Source organism: Triturus cristatus, chromosome 6 (genome assembly GCF_964204655.1).
Source record: "Triturus cristatus chromosome 6, aTriCri1.1, whole genome shotgun sequence".
In the NCBI taxonomy this organism is placed as follows: Eukaryota; Metazoa; Chordata; class Amphibia; order Caudata; family Salamandridae; genus Triturus; species Triturus cristatus.
Genome location: NC_140589.1, coordinates 1,121,461,776 through 1,121,484,979, shown reverse-complemented (window position 1 = coordinate 1,121,484,979; position 23,204 = coordinate 1,121,461,776). Strand labels below are relative to the sequence as shown.

General features: G+C 47.7%; 1 protein-coding gene across 4 annotated transcripts in view; it reads left to right on the top strand.

The window, feature by feature from the left end:
• The window catches only part of LOC146821059 (HAUS augmin-like complex subunit 3), a 291,423-nt gene extending 280,193 nt beyond the window's left edge, over positions 1-11,230 (top strand). For all 4 annotated transcript variants that reach the window (XM_085612014.1, XM_085612013.1, XM_085612016.1 and 1 more), the window contains 2 exons: positions 2,529-2,757; positions 10,947-11,230. In XM_085612014.1, coding sequence (XP_085468140.1) covers positions 2,529-2,757; positions 10,947-10,948 — 231 coding nt within the window. In that variant the 3' untranslated portion in view covers positions 10,949-11,230. The remainder of the gene's footprint in view (positions 1-2,528; positions 2,758-10,946) is intronic.
• The last annotated feature ends 11,974 nt before the right edge of the window (positions 11,231-23,204 follow it).

Sequence of the window (23,204 nt, the reverse complement as noted above, 5' to 3'; positions counted from 1 at the left end):
AGGAGGCCTCTGCCCAGGTCCCAGTGACGAAAGCAATATCTATGTAGTTGGCCTCTAGAAATTCTCGAAATTCGAACGTGTTCTTGATCAGTGATCTTGCATTGATCAGAGCTCAAGATACTCTTCTCACTTGTGCCTTTTGTTTTGTGTGGATTTGGTTAATGGGTGCATTGTGCAAAGTTTTCAGGCTGCATTTTGTACATTGTACCCCTCCTGAATTTTATGTGGCTCAAAACGCAGTCCAGAGCATGTCTTACCCACCCCTTGCAGTTTGATGAGAGGATCATGACTGTATTGTAGGTTCGGCCGCAGTCTGGGAGTATCTGGCCGACAACCGACCGCATGGCTGGCGCTGAGCGCGTTCCGAGCACTGACTGGCACAGACGGGCTTGCCCTTGCACATTGGTTGTCAGCGGCGTTCAGGCATTCTTGGTTATCAACTCAACAAGGCAGGCTTCATCTGCTTTTGCAGGAAGTCAGCCAAATTGACTCTTGGAGTCACTTCTTCTGTCTGATGCTTGATGACTGCTTTTCCCTGAGCACAGCACCACACACGCAGGTGTCTGGGAATGTGCTGGAGGCATTGAGGATGGGTTTTAGTGCTTCGCTGTTCAACAGGAGGCTTTTGGCGAAGGAGTGATGGTGCCAAGGTACAGATGGTGCCTCTGAGTGGATATCTTCATGGTAGCACCAAATTCGAAAGTGGTGATGGCGGGCTACGAGGTCAGGGTTCGTTCTTCGGTTGCGACTATGACTGGGTCCGGTTTAGGGTAGAAGTTGCTGTATATTGAGATGATTTTTGTTACAGAAGAATTCCAAGAGCTTGTTGCAAAGGTCTTGTGAGAAACTGGTTTTGCTAGAGGTGGCAGGAGGCACAGTGACATTTTTGATGATGGCAAAGATTTCTGTGCTGCTGTTAGGGCTGGCATTTATATATTTTGCAAAAGCTGTGCGTGCGTTCCGTTTCTGCTGGTGGTAGCCTATTAAAGATGATTTGAAGATTTCTATATCTGGGATATCTTGACTTGTTCTTCGTTTGCACTCTAGTTGCTTGCAGTGGCGTTTCCTCAGCCAAGGTTTTTCTTTGTCCAGCTGGCATGTGATCGGGCTCTTGCCGTTGGTTTGCACACAAAGTGAGCCAGGTGCTTGTACATGTGGTGATCCAGCTGTTGAGATCCTTGATGGCTTCTGGAAAGTTGCTGGCATGCTCCGGCCAGTGCAGGGGGAGGAAAGAAGCCGACTCCTCTCCTGTGATGCTATTCCAGCTGTGCAGAACGGTTCCAGGGGGTGTTGGGTCTATGGTGATGCGGGATGGGTTTGCTGAAAGTGACTTCCAGGAAGAAGTTGGTTGTGATGCATATCTTGAAGGTGAGGTGTTCATATATCTGGTGGGAGTGTCTGTGTAGTTGGTGCAGCAGATGGTACCCTTGAATATGATGGTGACTCCACCTCTAGTCCTGTGCAGACAGCCTTGCCTTGTGATCTTGTAGCTGGTGGGGATAGCTGTAGCGATGTCTGGTGCAGAGGTTGAGGGTTTAAGTCATGTTTCACTGTGGAAGACCAGGTCTTGAGCGTGGTTGTGCAGTGGGTCCCATATCTCCGTGGTATGTTTGGTGAGTGAGCAGGTGTTGAGGAGCATGCATACAAGTGTGGTGTGTTGTGTAGGTGGTATGAGCCGGTGGCTGGTTTGAGCGAGTGGGGTGCTGTTTGTGTGGGAGTGGTGGGTATAGGGTGTGGTAGAATGCATGAGAACTTACAGTAGGCACATGTGAACGCTCCTTCCGTGTTGTGTGGCAGCAGTTTTGGTGGCTGTGGTTGAAAGAATGAAGGATCCTGGCAGGGTTGCATTGGGTAAGGGGAGAAACCAGGGTCCCTGGTGCTGGGCACGGTCCAGGCGCGGATGGGTGCAAACAAACTGGACTTTGGCATGCCTTTGCTGTTCCAACGGATAAGTCTGCGTTAAAGCTGAAATTAAGTAGGTCCTGGGAGAGGAGCGGAGAGCAGCATGCTGTGGGCAGGAAACCAGTGATGTCGCTTCCTGTGCAGATGGATGATGGAAAATGAAGTCTTCTTGCTTGGCTGCTTCTTTTAGAGACTGTTTTGGTGAGAAATCAGTGATGTCACTTCCTGTGCAGGCGTGATGGGAAATATAATCTTTAGTGTCAACTTTAGCTGCTGAGTATCTCAAGGGGAAAACCACTCCAGTGTAATATGGCCCACTTACTTTCAAGTTGAATTGTGAAAAAGTGTAAGCCAAACATTTAAGCTTTTCATGCTTTAGGCTAGACACGGTGGCATAATGATATTTGCTTGACTGAAGTAGAACAGGCTATTCTACTCTTTGATTGCCTTGGTGCCTGCTAGGGACATGGTGTGGTTTCAATTCCAGAGCATGTTCTATTGTTGATTTTCCTGTAACTAATCCCCTGCATACAATAACGAGCATTGTTGAGAAATCATGTAAAGATTTAAAATTGGCTTCTCTGTCAACTTACTTTCCCTTCTTATATGGTTTTCCCCTTCAACAGAAGCTATCTGAGTCAATTGACAAGCTTCTTGACGTGATTGCTCAGGTGAACCTCATCAGTAATGACTGTGAAGACCAGAGAAAAAAGATGTCGTCTCTCCACAGTCAGTGCTGTGAACATAGAAACCTGTATGTCTATTTCTTCATGGATCCCAGACGGCTCAAGGAGGTGCTTGAGGAGCGGGAGTACTTTGCCTACACCTTCTCTGGTGTGCCAAGTGAAAAAGAATGTAAGATTCAAATTCACTGCTGTTATTGTTATCTTATTCCTTTACAGTACATATTTCTAAAGATTTGCCTCTCTAAGCATCCTAGGATGCCTTTATGTTATGTTACTCAAAGTGTAAGGGGTGAGTGGATCCTACAAAGAAGGGTTGGTGGGTGTGGAACCCAGTGAATTTCAAGTGGATCCTACAAAGAAGGGTTGGTGGGTGTGGAATCCAGTGAATTTCAATCTGCTATGGAGACCTAACTGGGATAAAAGTAACTCGATGAGGATCCACTAAAGGGACTTGATGCAGATCCACTTAAGTTCAACACAGTAGCTCCTGTATGAATTCAGTTTGTACTTTGCATTAAGGGTTTTGCATTAGGTGGCTTGGGTTTCCTAAATGGGGAGTGTATCAAATTTGTTTGGATGTGCACTGACCATAACGGATTTATTAACTTATTTGTTTGCGAACTGGTTTGTACCAACCCTGCACATTTGGGGGGCGTGGCCAGCAGCATGGCCGAGTGAGTCGTGCTTTTGCCGAGCTCCGGCTGAAAGCCTAATCCGACGTTGATTCCGGTGACCCGTGGACTACCATACAATCCCGCAGACATGCTGGAGAACGGAAGAAAATAAATCGCCTGGGCGAGCTCCGGAGGCCGATATCCGGACCTGCTCTGCCGCCGAGAGGGAGCCCCAAGATGCCGACGTGGAGGAGCTGAGGAGGAGGAGAGCGGACCCGAGTGATAGAGCAGTCATCTGTGGAGTTGTGGGGGACAAAGCCGCCGAGGTGAGCTACCCCCGAGCCCCATCTGGATCTGTCTGCGTGGAGTGTGGTCCTTGGGGGCACGGCTGGTATCTGCGGGGCACCGCAAGCCGGGAAAAGAGCTCCCCTCCCCCGCTGGGACCGAAAGGTGACAACGGATCCGCTGTACGGCAGAGCGGAGTGAGACGGCCTGGCTCTGGGGCCGGGAGAGCGAGAGCGACCAGCGAGACACTCTACGGCGGGTGAGGTGACCCGTGAGAGGGAAGGACCGGCGAAAGGCTGTGCCTGAGGACCGGGTCTCAGAGAAGATGAGGTAAGACTCGATAGTGGACTGGAACGTCGGGTCGGCCCCCTGTCTCCCGCTGTCTGCTTGTACTTTGTTGCTCCCCTTGGAGGCGACGGAGGGGACGGCCGGAGAGCGGCGGAGTCCCCAAGCCTGGATTCGGGGGGAGCCTGGCCGGGGGGGGGGGGCAGCTGAAGAGCGGATGGTTCTGGCCGGTGTCGGGGGCTGAAGAGGACCGTGTTTGGGCGGCTGGTGGGCGCAGGCCCATGAGGAGTTGAGCGAGACCAGCAGAAGTGCCACAGCGAGACGGGCCTTGTGGGGCCCACTCGGGGAGCCGCCCGCCACACAATATCCTCGGGAGGCCGCCCACGTACAGGCCTGTAAGGGGGGCCACCTGCACATCAAGGACAGAGAGTGCACAATAGGGTGGGCTGGTAATACAAGACTGCGCTCCCTCCCCGGGCTAGACTGCAGCCACCGGTTTAGGAGATAGCACTGCCAGCTCAAGCCTAAAGCCATCTAATATGGGAAAAGACAGAGAACCGAAACCGCCACGGCAGGGCAAGATGGACCAGTATGCGAAGGTCATAGCCCCCCCCCCCAGGAGGAGCGCCCGATCACCCGCTCCGATATAGATACCCTCCTCCAGGCGATCCAGGCATCCAGGACGGCACTGGAGGGTAAAATTGGCGCAGTGGGCACAGAAGTATCGCGCCTATGACAGGACCTCAGGAATCTGGCGGACAGGGTCACGGAGACGCGGCTAGGCGAGGCGGAGGACTCAGTGCAAGACCTACAGAAAGGTATGAAGGAATTCCAATCCTCTCACAAAGACCTACTATGGCGGGTGGACGATGCGGAGAACAGAGCAAGACGCAACAACCTCCGCTTCGTGGGCTTTAGAGAGGGAATTGAGGGGACGAACATGCCTGAGTTCCTACACTCTTGGCTACAGAGCACCTTCCCGACGGACTAATTCTCCACCTGCTTCATCATAGAAAGGGCTCACGGGGCGCTGTTGACCCGACCCCCTGCAGGGGCGCAGCCACAACCCGTGATAGTGCCCTTTCTGAATTTTCTCGACAGAGATATGATACTTAGGGAAGCCAGGAAGCTGGGGGAGATCCGGCATGAAAACACACGCATAATAAATTTCCCGGACTACAGTAGGGAAGTGCAGAAACAAAGACGTACTTTTGACTCCGTAAAAGCCAAACTGCGTGAGCGCAACATACAATACATGTTGCTCTTCCCCGCAAAATTGAAAGTCCTGTTCCTGGGCAAATCCCACTTCTTTCTGACGCCGGAGGATGCCTGGCACTGGTTGGAGGAGCGCCCCACCCTGGAAAGACCGGAAGCACAGACACGCAGTGCGGAGCCTTCGGGAGGAGCTGGCAATCGGTCATTGGACTCGCCGAGATTACCAAGACCCCGGCTGACTCGTAAGGGTCGCACCCTAGGTGCCACCCCATAGGCCTGAAGGACACGGGCAGACTTAGACGACGAAGGGGTGGTTCACTCGACTCTTGGCGGGCGCCCGCACGCTCCGTCCCCTTGGACGGCCCCAACCAGACACTGAAAATGAAGACAGAAACTCTTCCTCCGGGGAAGAAGAGGTGGGCCACTCGATGCACCCTTTGGCGGCTGAAATACTGGCGATGGAACAAGAAACGTTGACTGAGGCAGAGGCAGGGGCAGAGGCTTCCCAGGGCGAACCCCCGCATTCTAACTCGTGAACATGGGCCTGCGAGGTTGGCCGTGGACTGGACTAACATTCCGGAGCATGCACGCTGGACACGCATTCCCTCTTATTTTCTCTCTCTCTCCCTTTATTTTCTTCCTTCTTTATTCTTCTTTCTATCCTTTTTTGTCGACATCTGCGGAGAACTAGAGGTAGCTTGATAGCTGCGTTCTTCGTGGTCCTTTTGGATTTTCTCTCTTCATCTCTGGCTTAATCTTTTACTGTCTCTGTTCCGAAGATTTTGGGACTGCCGCAGGAGTTGGAACTTGTGGCGTGAGTTGGGTAAGGGAGGGCGATAGACCTCCACCGCCCTAAGGCCTATTCCCCAGCGCCTTGCCAGGGATGAGTCAAGGGGGGGGAGGTGGGGTGGGAGGGAGGGGATTGCAATAGTTCTATGGTTGGGGGTTATTTTATATGTTTAGTTGGCATAATGGTCGCTCAGGTATACGCGCTCACCACCTGCCCCCCCTTCAGGGATACACTCAAACCACACCACTCGATGGTTCCATTAACTGAACATAGACCCCTCGCAGGCGGGCAGGAAAAGGCCCCTACAGGATTCTCACATGGAATGTAAGTGGCCTAGGGGATAAAATTAAGAGGGCTGGTGACGGCACACATTAAACGAGTGCGCCCCAACATCATCCTGCTGCAGGAGCCCACCTCAAGGGAACGAAATGTGGGTTTCTGGCAAGAGGAGCGTACACAGTACTAGCACATGCGGGATACACGGCGGGCTCACAGGGGGGTTGCTATTTTGATTAAAAAAATCCCCCCCCCTCTTCAAGGCGACTTGGACGGACCCTCAGGGGACATACATGGGAGTATCGGGGACATGGGGAAGTCAGAGTCACAATAGTCTCGATTTATGCCCCCCCCCCGAAGATCTAGGCCAGGACCCTCTCCGGGGTTGGCTGATATTCTGTTAGACAAGCCAGACACTTTACACATTATAGGAGGTGACTTCAATTACGTCATGTCTGTCCCCATGGACCGATCAGGGAACCGAACTGACTACGCATTTGGCCAGGGTTATGACTACATTGGGCCTGATAGACGCATGGCGGCAACTCCACCCGGACACCAGAAGCTATTCATACCACTCGGGTGCACATTAGGTACATTCATGACTGGACTATGTCTTTCTCCCCCGACATGCAATAGGGACTGACAGCGAGGCGGAGTACCTGGCGAGGGGGATTTCGGATCACTCGCCCCTTCTGGTTAGGCTGGGTGGGAGTCCTAGGGCCACCAGTGGAGGGTGGAGACTGACGGCATGGATCTGCAAAATAACGAGATAATGTAGGGTCTCGGGCTGAGACGAAAGTGTACTTTGCAGAAAACGTGGGATCGGTGCAGTCGGAAGTGGTAGTGAGGGAGGCTTACAAGACAGTGCTCCGAGACAGGGCCCAAAATCGAATATCGTTGGGGAAGCGGAAAGCACAAGAGGAGCTTAACTCCCTGGAAACCCAAATACTGGACTTGGAACGACGATATCTGTCCGGACATGACCCACAGGTCCTCCGACGTCTGACTGATACACAACAGTGCTATAGAGCCCTAGCAACGGACAAGGCTAAAACGCAGGCATAGGCGACCTTACATAGACTATACGACGTTGGGGACAAGTCTGGTAAACTATTAGCATGGCTAAGCCGTAAGGAAAGGGACGCCCGATGGATAGAAAACATAGTGGGCAACCGGGGGCAGCTACAGAGGGGGGATGCCCTGATAGTCCAGACGTTTGCATCCTATTTTAAGGAATTCTACAAAGCCAGAGATTTAGGTGAATCGGAAGAGAGCATGGCTTACTTGGCTACTATTCGAACCTCGATCTTAACAGACGAGGACAAGGAGACCCTCGAAGCCGACATATCAGCCACTGAAATCAAAGAGGCAATAACCAGACTCCGCCCTGGGAAGTCCTCAGGCCCAAATGGACTCCCAGCTGAATTTTTTAAGGGGGGGGGCAGACCTATTGATGGTCCACGTGCTAGCGCTGTATAAAGGACGCGGCCCAAGAGGGTATTCTCCCACTTGATCTTCGGATGGCCACGATCATACCTATATATAAACAAGGAAAGCCCCCCCCCCGAGGTCTGCACGTCCTATCGTCTGATCTCTCTCCTGAACGTGGAGGCTAAATTATTAGCGACGATCTTAGCCCTCCGCATGCGCCAAGTAATCTCAGCCCTGGTACACCAGGACCAGACAGGATTCCTGCCAGACAGGGCAACTAGACCGAATCTACGACGGACCCATAACTGGCTCATGGAGGTACAGGGACGGGAAGATCCACACATGTTTCTCTCCCTCGACGCTGAAAAAGCGTTTGACGCTGTACACTGGCCCTTCCTGGAGGCAGCCCTGATCAAATTTGGCATTGGCCCTAAATTCACGAAATGGGTGGGACTCCTCTATGCGGACCCCAGAGCTCGGGTTAAGGTGAACGGGATACTATCTGACGACTTTCCTATCAGGAGGGGGACCCGACAGGGCTGCCCTCTATCCCCACTACTATTCGCCCTCACCATCGAAATAGTGACCTGTGAGGTCAGGCAGACAGGGGAGATACGGGGATTCCAAATATCGCAGACTGACACAGAGGAAGAAAAAATCTCGCTCTATGCGGTTGATATTCTGCTGTATGTCGCTCAGCCGGCCACTACGGTCCCCGCACTGTTCAGGCTCCTGGGCAGATATGGCTCTTTCTCGGGTTGCACGATAAATTGGCATAAATCGATCCTGTACAGCCCAAGACGGGAAGAGACGTGGCTCCCTCTCCCTGGGGCCCTCCAGGTTACACAGACTGGGTTTACGTACTTGGGGATCTATCTGACTACAGACAGAAACCTCTCCTATCAAAGAAACATCCAGCTGGTGGTTACGAATTTTGCGGACGATGCCCTTAGATGGAAGGCCTCACAATATTAGGCCGAGCCGCAATGTTCAAAATGATTACAATGCCTCGTTTTCTGTATGCCCTACAAAATGAATACTTCCCCCTCCCTAGACAGACGTTTAAGATGATAAATGTGGAACTCCGCTCTCTGCTGTGGTTGGGAAAGCAGCCGAGGATAGCCCTGGATACGCTTCAGAGAAACCAGTATAATGGAGGGATCTCTTTACCTAATATTGAGGCATATTATTGGGCTGAGCGCCTGTCACCGATAAATGAATGGCTCCATGCCTCAGCTGATCACCCCACGTACAGGTTAGAAAGGGACACCATGGCGCGCCGTACCTGTATGTACTACTTGTATGGGGGCACTGATAGGAGACGATTACTCCCGGCCACGCAGATAACCATAGATGTCTGGGATAGAGCGACAAAGACAATGGGGTGGACACATAAACCGACAAAGCAGATGCCGATATGGAACTGTTACTGACTGAAGGAGCTCCACAAACTCAGGGGCTTTAGAGGATGGGAGAACATTGGAATCTCAACATTGGGAGACCTGGTGGCGAAGGGAGATCTTAAACCCTTTAGGACCCTGGCGGCGGAATACGGGCTGTGCCTCACTCAGTTTTTTAAATATGTGTAATTGCGTCATGCATGGAGGTCTGTGGGCGCGCTCTCGTCTCCTTTGCCAGAATATGCCCCGCTGGAGGGCAGTCTACTGCAAGAACAGATGTCCAATAAGATAGTATCTTTTACGTATAAGACCCTGAATAATAACATGCCAGATAGACTGGAGAAACTGAGAGAAACTTGGGAACAGAACCTGGGCGAGATAGACACAATAGATTGGGAAGCTGCCCTGATGCATCATAGAGAAGTCGCGATTAAATTCCGACTCATCCAATACATGATACAACACAGGGTATACTATGATAGGGTTAGGCTGCACCGTATCGGTCGAGCCAGTGACTCCAGAGTTCTCCGCTGCGGACACCCACAGGGGGACTTCTATCATATTATCTGGGACTGCCCCCTCATCCTCAATTACTGGACACAAATACTGGGAGAGATGAGTAAGGTGCTAGAGGCAACACTTCCCATGGAACCAACATTTGTATTATTGGGGATAACCAACGATGTAGACCTGAGTCGCACACACCTGATCTTCGCAATGTTAGCCCTGGTGGTGGTGAAATGGGACGTGGCACGGGAATGGGGAGCGTCATCACCCCCCCCCCCCCAACTAGGAGAGTGGAGGAGGGGAATAGATATGTATATGGCGGCCAAAAGGGTTACCTACAAAGCGAGAGGCTGTACCCGGAAATTTCGCAGGGTATGGGGAAAATGGAGAAGGTAACATGGTCTCGATGGGGGTCTGGGATCAGATTGACATTATGATAGTCCTGTTGGGTGAGGCTGTTCCACGTGACGATGGGTGGCGGGCCGGGGGCCCTAGACCCAAGGGGAGTCTGTGGGAGGATAAGAGAGTACTGCTAAATAATAGCATTTATGATGAAGCCGGATCTTGATGGACTGATTGTCACGCTGATGTCATCGTGGGTGGTGGGTGGGGGGCTCCTGGGTGCATGGCTGATTATTTGTGACATGCCAGTTGTGTTCGTATTGGTTAAAAATGCAAATAAAAATATTTAAAAAAATAAAACACAACTGCACATTTGGGTCACTTTGGTTAGAAGCACATTGTATTAGTTATTAGGGACTTTAGTGGATGTTTTAAGAATACAATTCCCTTGAATTGCCATGCATTGCTGAGGAGAACACAAAAGTGAAGGGGGATTCCTCCAAGTCTTGAGCCACATTCAAGACCATTGGTTTTCAATCTCTCTGCCACTTAAGGCAGAGACCAGTCATATGCATATCAGCATTAGTCCTGCTCCTATCTGAATAGTCCAGCTGCCAGGCCAGAAACCATTCCTACTGGGAACTCAAAGAACCCCATGCATTGCTGACAGGTGACCTCTTGCGAGGTGCGGTACCTTCAGGCATTCCTGGAGATTGAGGTAATGTTCCCTAGCACCATGACATTTTAAAGAGTAGACAGCAGGAAAAGCAAATCTAGTCTCATACCGGGGAAGTTAGGAGTTTTTAACTCCAGAGCAAGGAAACACATACTGTGCTCTGGCATTTCCCCTCTCGACTCGTACAAGCCCTCCGTGACTTTTCCACTGATAAAGCAAAGGCTGGACCCTAGCTCTTTTCTGTATATGTCTACTACATCACCTGTAGATGACAACAAGGGGGAGATTACTATAGTACTCTGGAGAAACCTCTCCGAGGAATAGTATTAGCTTTGTGTGAGACTTAAACATATAAACTGTGACTTATTGAAGCCATGAAGGCTTGAAGGCCTGTTATGTAGGTGTTTAAAAGTGAAGGAAGTTATCAGACGTAATGTGACCTGATAAAAGATGTGATGAAAGGAAATGTATTCTCACAAGTCAGCGATTTACATTTCTTATCTGCTCATTTTCCCTCTTGTTTTTGTCTTCTAGAGAAGCGTTTGTAGAGGGGAAACAAAGTGGTCAGCCTCATGGGCCAGCTCTTACCAAAGAAATAGAGAATTCTGGTGAACCGTAAAGCGAATTGGAAAGAACCGATGTGCTGGTGGCAGATGGAGGCGAGAACTGCACTTCCCTGTATTCTTGGATCTCTGGTGGTTTGGGCAGGCCGTGGTGGAGTTTGATAAGAAGTCTTCCTCAACGCTCCTGTAATAAAGAGGAAAAGGATCAAATCACCAAGTTTGTATCATAATAAAAAAGAAGCACTTGTTCTGCAATCATTGTTTGGACCATTTGCTATGGGTCTGTGAGCATTCCAGTGTGTCGTGCATGTTGCTGTTGTGGTGAAAAGTAAGTCAATTAGAGGTAATAGAAGGGTGGTTCATGGGGTACTTTCCAATTTTCCTGTCTGATGTTTTGATGGGGTTCTTTAGTGGCAATTGAATATTGTTACTAACTACTGATGAGGTGTTGGTCATCTGTGTTATCACTGAATGCCATGAAACTAGTGATACTCATTTGTCGATATTTCAATCTCAGGAGGATGACCACCCTGCAGATCATGCCCCTACACTGTTCTCTAAGCTAACTTCTCTGGCGGGGATGGATGGGTAAGCCCTTGTGAGCCAGAAATCACATTGCCAGCTTAGTGCATGTTGCAGTGTGTCCAGTTGCTTTCTTTGCTGCAGCCCTGGTTGTTTATGGTTCTACTTCAGATCCTGGTCTGGATCAGGCCCAAACTGGAGTATCGGTCACTGGCAGCAGTGATTTGGGGCAGTTGTTGACTAGTTCTTAACATCAGGTGTCTCCCTTGCAGCGTGGGTAATGCACTCAGGGGTGAGTGTTCCCTATGGTGATATTAAAACCATTGGCTCATCAAAGAAACAACTAAACAACCATTTCCTTTTCAAATTGTCCTGTGGACGTGTCTTGGCTCTTGGGGATTGCACGGGGATGTTTCCCACTACAAAGACTTCATACATGGAAGCCCATTACTTATCTGCCTAAATATGTTATGTCATGTATGTATATCAAGTCTGTGTTTTCAGAGCATGTTGCCATGTATTTATGGCCCACATCCTTCTGCTGATTTTCAAACACACTTCAAATAAGTTCATTTCCTTTCATCCGTCTGTGGAAGGACTTTCAGAGAAATCCACCTTCCAATCGACAAATGAACAGCCAGGCAGTCTGAGAGATTCCCCAGCTGTCGAAGATACATAGACTGTGCTTAGTTTGGATAGTTCACTGCACCATTTGTTCTTTTTACCTTTGGGTCATGGCTCCCACAAAATGTCATAGTTAAGTTGATGGCTTCCCAAAGACGGAGTCCTGCTTGCCGCCCACAAAGGAGTGCTTGGGACCTCTTACTCTGGTCTACAGTCTCACGATGATCCGGTACTCTACTGCTGTGTTGACCATTAGAACCATTATGCAACAATACTATGTACCCTCTTTTCTTCGCTGCAGATGCCACAAGTCCTGCTTCCCATCAACTTCAGCCTCCCAGGATATTGTCTCACTGTAGCCCTAAATTGTTGCACCAACAAATAAAGCTATGTGAGGAAAAGTGCGTTTTGGTTTAGCTAATTCTGGAACTGACCACAGCGGGCCCTGCTGTCTCACTTTATAAGGTTGCTTGGTTTTCAAATCATTTTTCTCAAGTACATAACACAAAACAATGTTTGGTTTTATTTCTTTGAGTGTCCCGGCTTATAATAAAAGGTATTGTTCACGTTACTGGACGCAGGAGGGATTGTGAACAGTATTCTTCATTTCTGTAGGTCCTAGTACCAGTAAAGAAGCATCATGAGAAGTCTAGTTGACAGAAAAACAAGCAGAGGTGGCACGGGAGCTTGACGGCCCAGACAGTCCCTTTCAGGAGACCATTGAGTATTCACAGCTATGCCAGGAGTATTCAAACCATCCGTCTTTGGAGCCATTGGAAGGGCTGGTTATGTCTTCCATGTGAGTGTCATGCTAGTACCAATTGCTCATGGAGGTTTCCAGAAACTGTCCTTGGTGGCCCTGGTTTACTGATCTTCCATTGTGAGTTTATACCTTATTAGTGGAAACAAATTAAGTGAACACCAAGCTGTGCTGGTGCTGATGGAGATATAGTTATGCCCAGCCAGTGACCATCGCGCTAGGAGTCTAGCATACTAAAAGAGGAAAGCTGGAGCTGGGCCAAGTGAGTGAGGCCAGACACCTAAGAGGAGAGCTGGTTATTATCATCCCAATAGGGTACCCGTGCCAGATGATGAACAGGACTGGCTGCAAAGGAGCAGTATTGGAGAATGATAACATTGATAGCATGCCAGAAGATACAATGGTGTCGTAGTCCTCTTGCACGGTCCCAGGAGCCACAGCTGCAAAACGTCTCATTGCTCCTCCTGCTGAGATTGGGTTGATTGAACCTTCCTGTCGCAGTGATCTAGATGAGTCGCTGCTTTTTAGTTGCTGGATTGAAGCCCAAGAAAATTAGACTTTGGTGGTTTCCTGATACATGAATCTGCCAACCAGGGCCTGCAGTGTATGCTTGCCCAGAAGGCCAACATCTTCAGCTGCAAGGGAGATAACTTGACAAAATCCTTAGGTCCTTCTTGCTGGATATTGGCACCAGCTGCCAGAAGGTTCACTCAAGGGAGGAATTAAATGAACTACATATGCTGCCTATGTCTGATGTAGACTCTCTGGGTGAGGGGAAATAAACCGTCCAGTTCACAAGCTTTAAAGCCTCTCCATGTAGTTGGTGGTCGCAGAGAAATGGCAATCTTAAACAGTGTCCAGTTTATGGTGAAGGGACAAAATCTCCTGTCCTATATGATAATAGCAAAATTTGATTCCACTGGCTACTGATGGGTTGCTGCCATGTGCGTATATGACTTTGAGCATTTTTATAAGTCTGAGAAGATGAATGCATTCGCTGGTGCACAGTCCATATACCCACATCCCCTGAAATTGGAGTAAGTCTAGGTGGAACAGTCATATGCAACAACAAATTCAAACAAAATTCTCTGCAGAGCCATGAAGATGAAACCCATCCAGAAAGTAATCAACCAACTCAGAGCAGTAGAATTGCTGGGGGGTTGGTCCAGAGGCACCCCAGCACGCAAGCTGTAACATCTCCAATTTGGAGCGGACATCTTTACCTCATTAATGAAGCAATTGTTTCCACTAGTCTTAACAGACTTGGCAGTAGGTTGTAATGTTAGATGAGCATGAGACACTACATGTTTCTCTTTCATGACACAAGTCTAAAATGCTGACATTGTGTGACTTGTAGAGCTAATCCACTGACTGGGTTTGGAGCCCTTGCTGCTAACGTCCCATGGTGTGAGAGTTCAACCTCCACACCAGTGAGTGCTTGATCATGGCGTAGCACCCTTTCCCCAGCAGCTAGCGAGGGGGGTGCCCTTTAGTCACTCTGTAAACATGAGTGGTATTTTGCCTGGCTCTGCAATGTGAATAGGAAGGGAATGCATTTCTGATATCCTTGTTCCTTCTGGTGGTGTCTTCGATTAAGTGGGATACTCTGGTGGGGATAAATGGTGGGGGGAGGGCTCTCCTAACCATAGGATGAGATGTGGCAACCTAACCTGGGTACGTCATCATCTAGTGCCCTCAATGATAGTTGATCAGGACCAGCCTCTTTGTCCCAGAATTATCGTTCTCCGACTCTGTGCAGGACTGCAGCTTTGGACAGAACGGCACAGCAGAAACCAGGATAACATGATAGAGTGAAAGGCTGCTTTATTAGTACAGGTATGTAGCTGAATGTCTTACTCCAATAAATCCTATAAAAAAAACACTTCACTAATGCATTTAAACAACCTATCACCCACCACCCTTAAACTACCTCCTAACTTAACAAGCATTTACAATGCAATGGTCTCGGCATTGTTAAAGTTAGAGCTATTGGCATTGCTCATGACATTAATTTTGTTTGTTTTTGTTTTTAAAACATTTAAAGAAACGGCATTGTTATTTACAATGTCAATAGCTTAATCACTCTCAAATGCGAGACCTATTGCATTTGCACCCACACACACAAAGCCACCCACACACAGAGCCACCCACAGAGCCACTCACATAGAGCAACCCACACACAAATAGTGCCACCCACAGAGCCACCTACACACACACACACACACGCAGTAGCCCACTGACCTATTTACATTATGTGCACTTTGTGATCTGCATGGTACATGTTCTTTGCTGCAGACACATTAACCCTATGTGCTACCTTTCCAGGAGTCAAAACTTCCACTAGACAAAACTCCGATCTCTCTCTAGGAAGAACATTAAACACCAGAGTCATCATGACATTTTTATTGTTGCCGAAAATTGCTGGAGGCCAGGAAGGAGGCAGCAAGCGCTTTTAAAACCTTAATTTACTTGCAAACCTAATGTCTCCACCCAAAGTCAGCGCCCGGTCTCACCGGTTGCACTGCCCTAGAGCTGGCCCTTCTCAAGGGTCCTGTGACCTAAGTGACAGAGTCACTGTTGTTCTAGGCTGTGCTGTTTCATAGGCCTGCTAGCAAGACTGGAGGTGAACTTCAGTATGGATTGTGGTGGACAAACCTTGAAGGTTAACCCAGACTTGCCAGTGCTAGGGTCCACCTGCTGGTGCTAAGATACCAGCGCTTCTAAGGTCTTGCAAAGCCTTCTAAGGTCTAGCATGGGATTGTGCTCTCAGCAGAGTCCTCTGCTGGACTGGTTATTAAGGCTGAACCTGGTTCCCCAGTTCCAAATTCAGCAGCTCTGGCCATAGTGCCACATCGTCTCCCCCACTGAACACCATACTGTCCTACTGAGGAAAACTCACACTGCCTTCAACTACAACCCAATTGCTGTCGGCTATAAACACCTGGATGAGGCTAAATTTAAATGACGCAATAGACCAGAGCAATATACGGCCTACAAAAATAAGTAACATCATCCTGGAAAAAGCAAACACTCCTAGGGGAATGCAAAATTTAGCAAACCATATGAAATGCAAGGAGGAACAACATTGTTACCTTAACGCTTTTACACTCACTATTCAGAAACCAGTGAGTGCTTTTGTATGAAAGGGGCCTTGAATGGTTCCATTTCAATGTCCATTGCTGATAGCCTTACAAAACGTTAGCAGTTGGACGCAGAGCCGCAGTACACATTTTGTTTTCCAATCCACACCTTGCAGTACCTCCAGGATTGGTGCACTAGTTGCAAGCCCCAGGAAAACAAAGACAAGAAAAAAAAAAATAGCGCTTCACTGGAAAACTCTGTAAAAGTGGCGCTAATGTGTTTGGGTGTGAATAAAATCAATCTGGCCAGTTTGCTACCACTGTCCTACTTTATTTAGTTATTTTTCATATTTTTAACCTTTTATTCCAGATGCTGCACCTTAGAATTAAAATACGACATTTCCAGCAAAAATGATTTTCTTTTTTGGATCCATTTCACAGGGGAGCAAATAAAAGAAAGTAGAGGAAAGAGTGAGAACCCCATCTTGAAGTCAAGGTTTTCAGTAAGAGAAGAACTGCTAGACAGAAAGAGTAAGAAGGAAAAGACAGAGTCCTGTTACTTCTCTGCCGCCCGTGAACCATGTGAAATGCAAGCAGGAACAACATTGTTACCTTAACGCTTTTACACTCACTATTCAGAAATCAGTGAGTGCTTTTGTCTGAAAGGGGCCTTGAATGGTCCCATTTCAATGGCCATTGCTGATATCCTTACAAAACGTTAGCAGTATGGTAAAAAGACCACATCCCTGGACGCAGAGCTGCAGTACACATTTTGTTTTCCAATCCACACCTTGCAGTACCTCGAGGATTTGTGCACTAGTTGCAAGCCCAGGGAAAACAAAGACAAGAAAGCAAAAATAGCGCTTCACTGGCAAACTCTGTAAAAGTGGCGCTTAGTTGTGGAGTAGATATAGCTCCTGCCTCTTGTAGGGGGCGTTACTATATACGGGCGCTACTAATGTTAACCCCTCAAACGGGAAGGGCGTTGAGAGCGCGTTATGAAGGAGAGGTCTCCCGCACAAAAGAGGTGCCCCTATCGAAAGCTAGACCTATGCAGAAAGCTTGGGCCAGTGAGGAAAGTAAACCTGTGCTCGAGAGGATTCCAGCGCCGAAGAGATGTCTGTAAGCGAAAGGTAGATGGGAACGGAAGAATGATTTCCAGCGCAGAGATAATCCCCCGTGAGGGGCAAGGATGGAAGAGATGGCTGTAAGGGAATGTTATTGGTATGGAAGACTGGATACCACCAAGGAACAAAGTGCATGAGGGAAAGGTAAATTGGTATGGAGGAAAGGTTTGCAGCACAATAAAGATGGCCCCAAGAGAAAAGTAAACATGTGGAAATGCAAGCAGGAACAACATTGTTACCTTAACCTTAACGCTTTTACTTACTATTCAGAAATCAGTGAGTGCTTTTACCTGAAAGGAGCCAGGAAACTCCGGACTTGAAACGCCGATCGAGGAAACGCCGAGATCAGCCTTGCAGCAAGGAAGAGACGACCCCACGTCTCGCTCCGTAAAGACCGCGCATAAAATGGCCGAACCTTCCGATGTAAAAAAAAAAAAACACGCCCACCACGTGTAAAAGGGGCAGGGACTACGAAAAAGAGAAAGAAACAAAAAAACACGCCCCCGAATCCGAAAAAGATGGGGCTTGTTTGGAGAGACAAAGCTCTTTTCCAATGGCTGACCAGCATTTAAGAGGCCACCCAATGGAGAAGAGGGGGCAGGAAGGCCTAAGAACAAGATTGAAGAGCTTGTAACTTTGCTTTAAGAAGCCATTATGGTCGTCAAATGGAACAAACTCCTACATACTAGCCTATTGGTTAGGGTTTGATGCTATCCAAGGCATGTGTGGTGGAGCTTGGCACCAGACAAGGATGCCCCTCATCTCCGCTGTTTGCCCTGGGCATGGAGACATTTGCTCAGACGGTCCGTTAGGGGCTGCATTATTGGGGTTTGTTACTGTCTACTGATTGTCTCTACCTCTCCTTGTATGCGGAAGATATGCTCCTGTACATGAGAGGGGATGACTCAGATCTTAGGGGAGCTGTGGCTGCTTTGACGGACTTCCTTCTTCATTCGGGTTTGGAGGTAAACTGGGCCAAGTCTTGCGTCTACTCCATTCGAGGAAACGAAGAGGGGTGCAGACTCATCCAGACCGTGGCCTTTAGCACCACGCTACCGGTGAGTGGTTGGGTGGCAGTTTAAAAAAATAGTGGTGCTTCCACAGCTCCTAAATTTGGTTGTGGCCCTCCCAGTGAAACTGCTGCAGCACTTTTTTAGAGATTTGAATAGTTTCCTATTAACACTATATTAGGGCACTTCGCGATGCCGCATGGCACTTCAGAAATTGCCCTTACTGATGTCAGAGGGTGGCCTGGCTGCCCCTGACCTCAAGCTTTACAATTTGGCAGCGCAATTACTGTGAGTGGCCCAATTACGGGCCCATTTGTAGGATGGCGTGGGCGCTCGTGAGTGCGGCTTTCCTTCAAAGACCTATTGCTTAACATTTTGATGAGGCCTGAGCCCACCTCCATGGTGCACACCAGGATCAGTTTTTTTCTAATTCAGCAGGAGCAGATGCTTTGGTCTGTTCAGGGCTGGGAGGTGGTATTCAGAATGTTTCCCACAGGGTTGGCGTGACATAGGTAGGAGCAACGCGTGTCTTGATTTTTCCTTGGTCGGTGGCACTTTCCTCACGTGCAAGTAAATTGGTCAACAGAACGGACTTTCAGTGTAGACAATAAGATAGTAATGGCACCTTTCAATGGTCATAAAATGAAGGATAAGCAATTGTTGAAATTATTACAGTGTTTCATGCTAGGCTGCCTGATGTTTATTGCTATGTTATTGTTCACACCAAGCACTTATCTAGCCTAGAAAACAGATGCTTTTTATTATTCAAAATCGCAGACATTCCGTGGACTGACACCTGGAGCAGATACACAGAAGACTGAGAATAATAAGACTAGTGGAGAAGTCACTTGTGGACAGTATGAGAAAAGTATATAAAGTATATAAAGAGATTTAATGTTTTTCAGAAGAGGGGCTTGAACCCGCGTTCAAGCCCCTCTTCTGAAAAACATTAAATCTCGGAGCGAGACTGCGCAAGCGCAGCCTTCGCAGCCGAGACCTAAAAACGAGCCAACCAAACAATTGGCACCATACTCTTTCTATTCCAATCACTGTCCTTCCACACCTTTATCCAGAATTGCTTCCATGTGCCAACATACCCTCTGCAGGGCCTCAACCCGTCCGGCTTCATGCTCAGGCACAGTAATTCAGCATGATAGCTGTACTGTTAGTTTTTTTTAGCTAATCTCTCCCTGATCTCTAGTAGGCAGTATTCATTCCCTAAAAAGGAAAGTTGAATACCATCCTGTTTCAACACCAAAAAAGCCTGATCAGTAATACCACCTTGTGAAATCACACCAATACCCCTACCTGCACAGAAACAGTGTATTTCCCTGTTCACTTTGTATATGGCCTTTTCAACTGCTATATGCTGCACTTCTCGCTAAACTCTGAGATACTAGCACTGTCCAGAAAATGTGCCCGACCACACTCTACCAATAGTTGTCAAATCGCTCTTCATAAGTCCCTGACCTTACAGCTGAACCAAGTTGTTTTTCCTAGACAAACTAACAACACATTAAGACAGGGTCTTGTACTCCGATACCAGGTCAAAATCTGGCCCCACTTCTACCCCACAATTCAATCATAAAATCATTCGCCCAAAAACCAAAGCTTTTCCTGAATTGACTCTGGTGTGTTTAGCTGTCCATCTGATAATGGAATGTCCACTAATCCACACTGAAAATACAAGCAAGCACAGTCCCACAACAGAACCTAGAAAACCTAGAAAATGTGTTATATACTGCTTAAAACATACTTTCTACCTGCCAAATATAACAAATGCAACAGTCAAATGACCACTGCCCTAACCTCCTGATGTCGATCAAGAAAAAACACAAACCTGTTAGCTTCAAATGCCACCCCAATGCTAAAAGTTGGAGTACCAAAGTTGTGCATCTCCACACCCACTTTCACCAACACTTTCCTCATGACAGCTAGAAGTTGAGAAGCTACTAGTTTCCTCGCATCCAAATGACAAAATACCAGAGCTCCTTTATCTCCTCCCGCTTCTGTGAACTCTTTCCATGCTTCAACCAGACACTTCAAACCATCTATGTTGTTTAAGACCATTCTCCCTGCTTTGCATACCTGATCTGTTTTGTATTTTCTCAGCCATAATTGCAATTTCCCTTCAACGAATTTGACATCTTGCACTTCTTTACTTCCCCCTTTTTTGGTTTCAAGCAATTCATAAACCCTAAAAGCTTCAAACAATAGCCTTAGCTTGAATAAATGCATTAACAACACTTCAAAGTGAAAAAAATAAGCTCCCAGCAGCCCTTTTAACAACATCACCTCCTAGTGCATCATTTTGGATTCCCTCACCATGTTCAGTCTACCTTTTCTTTAGCCCACCTTGCAATATCCTTCTACCCAGCTTGCAGCTGAGGGCTCATAACGCCAGAAGAATTTGCCATAGAAGGCTATAACAGTTTTCTTGTAATCTTCAGAGCTGAAATGCCCTCTCTGTGTTACTCGATTTGCAACAAATCAACTTCCCTTCTGGCTTCAATGTTTGAAGTACCTTGACCTCTACAACATGCACTGTCTGCCAAAAACGCTACCCATGCCGCTTTATATACTTTTCACATACTGTCCACAAGTGACTTCTCCACTAGTCTTATTATTCTCAGTCTTCTGTGTATCTGCTCCAGGTGTCAGTCCACGGAATGTCTGCGATTTTGAATAATAAAAAGCATCTGTTTTCTAGGCTAGATAAGTGCTTGGTGTGAACAATAACATAGCAATAAACATCAGGCAGCCTAGCATGAAACACTGTAATAATTTCAACAATTGCTTATCCTTCATTTTCTGACCATTGAAAGGTGCCATTACTATCTTATTGTCTACACTGAAAGTCCGTTCTGTTGACCAATTTACTTGCAGGTGAGGAAAGTGCCACCGACCAAGGAAAAATCAAGACACGCGTTGCTCCTACCTTTGTCACGCCAACCCTGTGGGAAACATTCTGAATACCACCTCCCAGCCCTGAACAGACCAAAGCATCTGCTCCTGCTGAATTAGAAAAAAACTGATCCTGGTGTGCACCATGGAGGTGGGCTCAGGCCTCATCAAAATGTTAAGCAATAGATCTTTGAAGGAAAGCCGCACTCACGAGCGCCCACGCCATCCTACAAATGGGCCTGTAATTGGGCCACTCACAGTAATTGCGCTGCCAAATTGTAAAGCTTGAGGTCAGGGGCAGCCAGGCCACCCTCTGACATCAGTAAGGGCAATTTCTGAAGTGCCATGCGGCATCGCGAAGTGCCCTAATATAGTGTTAATAGGAAACTATTCAAATCTCTAAAAAAGTGCTGCAGCAGTTTCACTGGGAGGGCCACAACCAAATTTAGGAGCTGTGGAAGCACCACTATTTTTTAAACTGCCACCCAACCACTCACCGGTAGCGTGGTGCAAAAGGCCACGGTCTGGATGAGTCTGCACCCCTCGTCGTTTCCTCGAATGGAGTAGACGCAAGACTTGGCCCAGTTTACCTCCAAACCCGAATGAAGAAGGAAGTCCGTCAAAGCAGCCACAGCTCCCCTAAGATCTGAGTCATCCCCTCTCATGTACAGGAGCATATCTTCGCATACAAGGAGAGGTAGAGACAATCAGTAGACAGTAACAAACCCCAATAATGCAGCCCCTAACGGACCGTCTGAGCAAATGTCTCCATGCCCAGGGCAAACAGCGGAGATGAGGGGCATCCTTGTCTGGTGCCAAGCTCCACCACACATGCCTTGGATAGCATCGAACCCTAACCAATAGGCTAGTATGTAGGAGTTTGTTCCATTTGACGACCATAATGGCTTCTTAAAGCAAAGTTACAAGCTCTTCAATCTTGTTCTTAGGCCTTCCTGCCCCCATCTTTGTGTCCAACTCAATGCCTAGAAAAACTAACTTACTACTGGGTCCCTCAGTTTTTTCAGATGCCAGTGCATGCCCAAGTCGTCCACCATGTCTTTAAACTTCAGCGCAACATCCCATTAACCAGAACCTTTTCTGCTGTAACCAATTCATGTCCTGATTTTGCAATGAAACTCCTTGTTAAAAGATGCTGAAAGCTTCAAACAATTTGCTCAAAATTGCACAAGAAATCGGCAAATATTTGCCCACAAATACTTTTCCTTGAAACTGAATGAGTAGCAAACTAAAACATTTCACTGCAGCGAATACTTTATATTGCATTTAGCTAACTCTACTCATAAAACGCATTTTTTCACCAATTCAGTTGCTACATCATTGGTTCTAAACCACACTGCCACATCCCCTTTAGCTCTGAAGTAGTTGACCGACATGCCTTCCGGCAATGGCGAGTGATGTATCATTCTGAATTCACCTTCACTTTTCTTTAGTATGACTCCCAAAAGTGAAACCATGGGTCTGGCAATGAGCAAATGAACCTGCCATCCTGCCTTCTGCTACCTCTTTCTACAGCTTCTCCCTTACAGTCTGTGGCATTTCTTTCGCTGATCTTAAAATAGTCTGCAAAGCAGCTATACCTGTTACCTTAGTAGCCTAGCCAGAAACCTTCTATAAACTCCCACTACAACATCACCACAACCTCTCTTAGTGTAAATAGCAAACCAGACCTCTAATTTATCTATGTCAATAAGTGTGAAAGCCTTTTAGTAGGTTGTTCTAGCAGTGCTCTGCTCCTTCCTTGGTGTATCTGAACAAATCCTGATGTTTTCCCCAAACACTGTATGGCTCCATGCTTCCCACCACACTTGGTCCACATATTTATATCTGCATAGGTTTCTGCAGCAGTTAAAACCCTAACATGCTCTGGAGTTAATTCCATGCCCTCTTCCCCATGCTCCCATCCCTCAAGGGTGGAGTGCCCCAGAAAGAGCTTGTAGCATACGGGAATGCCGCCAACTGTGTGCAATGCTGGTGGTGGTCGCATGGGAAACCTCCATTACAGCCAAAGTTTGTTATCCACCTCTATCCAAAGTTTATCAGGTCTCAACACCAATCTGGCTGAAATTCCTCATTGTAATGTAACTATGCCATACCACCGAAAATTCACCTGTTCTTTCCTCATGGTGTCTAAGTATTCAAAAATGGAAACTGATCTATCTGGAAACTTTTCGCAATAGACAC